A 5,933-nucleotide genomic window follows, 5' to 3' on the forward strand; every position below is an offset into this window, starting at 1 on the left:
AGGAAGGAAGGAAGGAAGGAAGGAAGGAAGGAAGGAAGGAAGGAAGGAAGGAAGGAAGGGAAATCCACACGGACATTGCCTATGTCATCATCTCTAACCCACCTTTACTTTCAACAAAGAATTTAACTGTTGTGCCACTGTATTTCAGACTGGGCGACTCCGTGCGAAACCAAAGATGCAACCCCTCAGCCGGATATTCTTCCTAAAAGAACATTTTCTGAAGCCAACAGAGTGTGTCTCACGAGCATCAGTTCCCAGCTCTCCACCTTAAGAGAAGACTGGAGATGCCCCAAAAGAGAGGGACCACACAGGCAGGGGGCGAATAATGTGAAGCCACCTGCAGTTGCCCCTGAGAAAGATGAATCTCCTGTTAGCGTCTGTGAAGATCATGAAATGAGGAACCACTCTAAACCTACCTGCAGGCGTGTGCCTTCACAGGGAGATTCCACAAGACAAGGTATACTAACATGTGACTCAAGTATTTTCAAGTATAATCCTTTCTTAAACGATAGTCAAAAAACACATGAAAACAACGGACACGATGAAGTCTTGGGGCAGAACATTCAGTGGGTTCTGTGTGGGAGAAAAACAGAGCTGAAATCAAGCACATGGACTGGCAGTCAGAACACTGTGCATCATATACGTGATGAAATTGAGACAGGAGCAAACAGGCACCAACAGAATCCATTTGGAGAAGCTTTCCATGAAGATGGATCCCTTAGGGCACACAACACTCATGTTCGCGAGAAAATGTATGATTTTACTCCGTGCGAGAACACTTCCAGAAATAACTCAATTCATGCCATGCAGATGCAGTCGTATACCGCAGAGACAAATGAGAAGGATTGTCGAACTGGACCAACCTCTGCCAACGCTCCAAATTCCAGTTCACACAAGAGTCACTGCACTGGAGAGAAAACCCACAAATGTCCCGAATGTGGCAGAGCCTTTTTTTATCAGTCATTCCTTATGAGACATATGAAAATTCACACCGGAGAGAAACCGTATGAATGTGGGAAATGTGGAAAAGCCTTTAGATATTCCATACACCTTAATAAGCATTTAAGAAAGCACGTCGTGCGGAAGAAGCCCTATGAATGTGAAGAATGTGGGAAAGTCATCAGGGAGTCCTCAAAATATACACATATAAGGAGCCACACTGGAGAGAAACCCTATAAATGTAAGACATGTGGAAAAGACTTCACAAAGTCGTCAGGACTTAAAAAACATCTGAAGACTCACAATGATGAGAAGTGCTATGAATGAAAGGAAGGTGGGAAAATCTTCATTAATTTTCTAACAGTACTGAACATGTGAGGAGGACATATTGGAAGGGAGCTCAAGCAGCTAGCATGCATGAGAACATCTTCCCTGAACTCTCCTATCTTACAGAAATGTGAAAAAAAAACCAAAACCCTGCGAAGGTAAAGTCTAGGGAAAGCCTTTCCTCTTCATTCATCTTGAGTAGACATTTGTTCTCACCCTGGAGAGAAACTGTGAATCTAAAAGGAATATGACAAAACCTTCAGTGTGGTCTCAAATTCATGGTTCATACAAGAACTCACACTGCAGAGACTCCTTACGGAAGTAAAAAATGTAGGAAAGACCTGCTGGGCACGGTGGCTCACCTGTAATCCCAGCACTTTGGGAGGCCGAGGCAGGTGGATCATGAAGTCAGGAGATCAAGACCATCCTGACTAATATGGTGAAACCCCGTCTCTACTAAAAATGCAAAAAATTAGCCAGGCATGGTGGCGGGAGCCTGTAGTCCCAGCTACTCTGAAGGCTGAGGCAGGAGAATGCCGTGAACCTGGGAGGCGGAGCTTGCAGTGAGCTGAGATTGCACTACTGCACTCCAGCCTGGGTGACAGAGCGAGACTCCATCTCAAAAAAAAAAAGTGTGGGAAAGTCCTCTTTAAACACTTACCACTCATGTTACACGTGAATCCACATCCTGGAGGGAGGCTACAATTGGAATAAAAATAAGAAATCTTTCAAGGCTGGGTGCGGTGACTCACACCTGTAATCCTAGCACTTTGGGAGGCCAAGGTGGGAGGATTGCTTGAGTCCAGGAGTTTGAGACCAGCCTGGGCAACATGGAGAAACCCCATCTCAACAACAACAACAAAATGCAAGAATTAACCAGGCATGGTAGCACATGCCTGTAGTCCCAGCTACCTGGGGAGCTGAGGCAGGAGGATCGTTTGAGCCTGGGAGCCTGAGGCAGCAGTGAGCTGTTTGCACCACTGCACTCCGGCCTGGGTGACAAAGTGAAGGAAGGAAGGAAGGGAGGGAAGGAGGGAGGGAGGGAGGGAGGGAGGAAAGAAGAAAAAAAGGAAAGGAAAGGGGAAGGGAAAGGAAAGGCGAAAGGCGAGGTGAGGCAGCTTTCGGGTCCAGCTCTTCACTTAGGCACAATGAGTGCACAGTAGGACTGAAACACTGTAAATGTTAATGATTTTCCAGTTTTTCCTTTCTAAAAAAAATGCTACAAGATGAAGGATATCCCTCTTTGCACCCTCCCAGCTCTGCCACATAAATGTTAATATATAGCAGGTTCATTACAACTCACTCACATACACATGGTCTCATTTTCAATGTGAAGCCTTCTTTGAGCCTCATTCAGTTTCGACTTGTGATTCATATGCTCCATGAGACCATTTTTGTCTTATCGGTCACTGTGCAACTGCATTATGGTCAGAGTATGTAGTCTTTTTGGTACCAACTTGGGGTACTTGTTATGACTTTGTCAGTCTGATGTGTCCTATTTGGTCAGTTTCCCTGCCATCTCCATTCTTCTCATCTTCTTTACTAAGGGCACATAGATTCACTTTCCACAATGAGCACTGTTTAATGTCTTCTTTTTATTTTTACTTTATTTATTTATGTATTTATTTTGAGACAGAGTCTTGCTCTGTCATCCAGGCTGGAGAGCAGTGGTCAATCTCGGCTCACTGCAACCTCCGCCTCCCAGGCTCAAGTGATTCTCCTGCCTTACCCTCCCGAGTAGGTGGGATTACAGACATCCACCACCACACCCAGCTAATTTTTGTATTTTTAGTAGAGATGAGGTTTCACCATGTTGGCCAGGCTGGTCGCAAACTCCTGACCTCAAGTGACCTGCCTGCCTTGGCCTCCCAAAGTGCCAGGATTACAGGCATGAGCCACTGTGCCCGGCCTCTTTTCAATTTTTTAAAAGTTGGGAAATGACCCGGCATGGTGGCTCATGCCTGTAACCCCAGCAGTTCGGGAGGCCAAGGTGGGCAAAATGCCTGAGGTCAGGAGTTCAAGACCAGCCTGACCAACATGGAGAAACCCTGTCACTACTAAAAATATATAATTAGGTATGGTGGCTCATGCCTATAATCCCAACTACTCAGGAGGCTGAGGCAGGAAAATTGCTTGAATCCGGGAGGCGAAGGTTGCGGTGAGCTGAAATTGTGCCATTGCACTCCAGCCTGGGCAACAAGAGTGAAACTCCACCTCAAAAAACAAAAATAAATAAAAATTGGGAAATATGACTACCTGAAAATGTATGAAAATGTACACATACATTTTTTTTTTTCCAAGATGGAGTTTTGCTCTTGTTGCCTGGGTTGGAGTGCAGTGGTGCAATCTCGGCTCACTGCAACCTCTGCCTCCCAGGTTCAAATGATTCTCCTACCTCAGCCTCCAGAGTAGCTGGGATTACAGGCACCTGCCACCACGACGTTTCAAAGTTAATAAAGTGATTACCCTTATACTCACAATCCAAGCCCATAAACAGCTCTTCATTAAACGCCAGGCAATTCACATCTGTGCCTCACGGACGATTATCTCCAGCCCCCAGAGGAAACCACTGTGGTTCATTTTGTTATCATTCGCCCCCCTCCTTCATCTTTACATTTGCACCTATGCAGAAATCCCCAAATACTCTGTTTTCTAGTTTTGATGATGTTTATGCTACATATGATGGCATGGCATAGAATATTTCTTTGTGCCTTCTTTCAGGAAAAGAAAGGCTAAGCAGGTAGGGTGCAGGTGGCATTCATTCTTTCTTAGTTATATTCATTCCAGAGACCTTGGTTCTGTATCTCACTTTAGAGATTACAAACACGGCTGCCAATACCAATTTTGCAAAGCCCTCCCAATGAGCATCTTACAAAAGTCATTGTTGGCTGGGCGCGGTGGCTCACACCTGTAATCCCAGCACTTTGGGAGGTCGAGGCGGGTGGATCACTTGAGGTCAGGAGTTCAAGACCAGCCTGGCCAACGTGGTGAAACCCGGTCTCTACTAAAAATACAAAAATTAGTCAGGCATGGTGGCATGCACCTGTAGTCCCAGCTGCTCGGGAGGCTGAGGCAGGAGAATTACTTGAGCCCAGGAGGTGGAGGTTGCAGTGAGCTGAGATCGCACCACTGCACTCCAGTCTGGGCAACAGAGCAAGACTCTGTCTCAAAAAAAAAAAAAAAAAAAAAAGAAAGAAACCAAAACAGGAGAGAGAAAAGAGAAATGCCACTGGTAAGAGCATTTACCTCTTACCTCCTAGGCGCCCATTCTGCATAACCCAGCACTGCTAAGTTCAGCTTTCAGTGTTTGGGGAGGGCCTGCAGGTCAGGGACCCCCACTGTGACTGAGCAGGCTCAAGCTTGGCCCTTTCTCCCGGACCCCTGCTGCCTGCAATTCCCAGGAATCTGCCGCTTTATCATAGAATCTGGATGACTCGTGGCCCTCCCCATCCTGGAAGGAATGAAGAGGAGGAGGGGAGGGGGCTCCGCCAGGGCAGCCCCAGACCTTGCCAAGGGGCCTGGGTCCACTCCCACCCCCAGGGAGCGCTGTCCGGAGGAGAAGGACCATGGCTGAAATCAGAATGCCTGGATTCAGCTGGGGATGGAGGGGGCCGGCGCGGGAGGCGGGGAAATATCTGTAGGTGAGGGACACCCCTCCCGCCTCCAGTCGCTGAGGCTGAACTTAGCCGACTTTGGGGTTCCCCACCCCTACCCCCAACTGGTCCTCAGTTGTCACAGATGTAAATTGAGAATTTTCAACAATCGGTTTAGCAAACATACGCCAGGCCCCCTTCTGAGCGCTTTGCATCTATTAACTCATGCAACGCCTGCAACCCTATGAAGTGGCTGCTGTTATCACTATCACTACAGTGGGGGAAACCAAGGCAGAGTGAGGCCAAGCACGAAGCCCAAGATCCCACAGCCAGCAGGTGGCCGGGAGGGGCTCGACCCCGTGCTGTCAGGCACGAGAGACTCGGCTCTTCAGCCCCAGGCCGGAGCCTCCCTGCACTGACGGGGTCGCGAATGGGGGCAGGAGGGTTCGTGTGTGTCCTTACCCCTGGGACGCCTGCTCCGGGGACGAGGACCTCGTCTGGCGTGGGAGGTATTTAATGAGTGCCGTGGACCGAAGCCAGGACGGTCTTAGGAGAGCCACTTCCCTTCTTGGCGGCCTGAAACGCCCTGCAGGGTTCTGCTTCTGAAACTGCATTCGAGGTCAGAGCTTCTAGCACGAGTAAAGCGGATCCTCGGGAAGAGACCCGAACAGAAGGAAATCACTGTCTTGGAAGATCTAAGTCCGGGATGGGACAAAACCCACTCCGGGCGGGGGGCGCGCGCCACCTGGCGGCGGATCCTGCTAAGGCGGCGCCGCCGGGAGACCAGAAATGTTCGATTTTGGCAGTGAGGCGAGGTGGTTGGAATTGACGAATGGGCAGTTGTCTGAAAATCATTGTGTGAAACTAAGGACTGTCTACCAGTGGCTTCCAAAATTCTGACACACAGTAAGAAATCATTTTGCATCAGCATTTTTTTTTTTTTTTGAGACAAGGTCTTGCTCTGTTGCCCGGGTTGGAGTGCAGTGGCACGATCTGGGCTCACAGAAACCTCCGCTTCCAGGATTCAAGCAATTCTCCTGCCTCAGCCTCCTGAGTAGCTGAGATTACAGGCGC

General features: G+C 48.5%; 1 protein-coding gene across 4 annotated transcripts in view; it reads left to right on the forward strand.

Annotated features, from left to right (window-relative positions):
* ZNF114 (zinc finger protein 114) overlaps positions 1–1,998 on the forward strand; it is a 38,453-nt gene extending 36,455 nt beyond the window's left edge. For all 4 annotated transcript variants that reach the window (XM_017863640.1, XM_017863638.1, XM_017863639.1 and 1 more), the window contains one exon: positions 149–1,998. In XM_017863640.1, coding sequence (XP_017719129.1) covers positions 149–1,266 — 1,118 coding nt within the window. In that variant the 3' untranslated portion in view covers positions 1,267–1,998. The remainder of the gene's footprint in view (positions 1–148) is intronic.
* Positions 1,999–5,933: the final 3,935 nt, after the last annotated feature.

This window comes from Rhinopithecus bieti, unplaced genomic scaffold (assembly GCF_001698545.2).
Source record: "Rhinopithecus bieti isolate Rb0 unplaced genomic scaffold, ASM169854v2 scaffold_70550, whole genome shotgun sequence".
NCBI classification, from domain to species: Eukaryota; Metazoa; Chordata; class Mammalia; order Primates; family Cercopithecidae; genus Rhinopithecus; species Rhinopithecus bieti.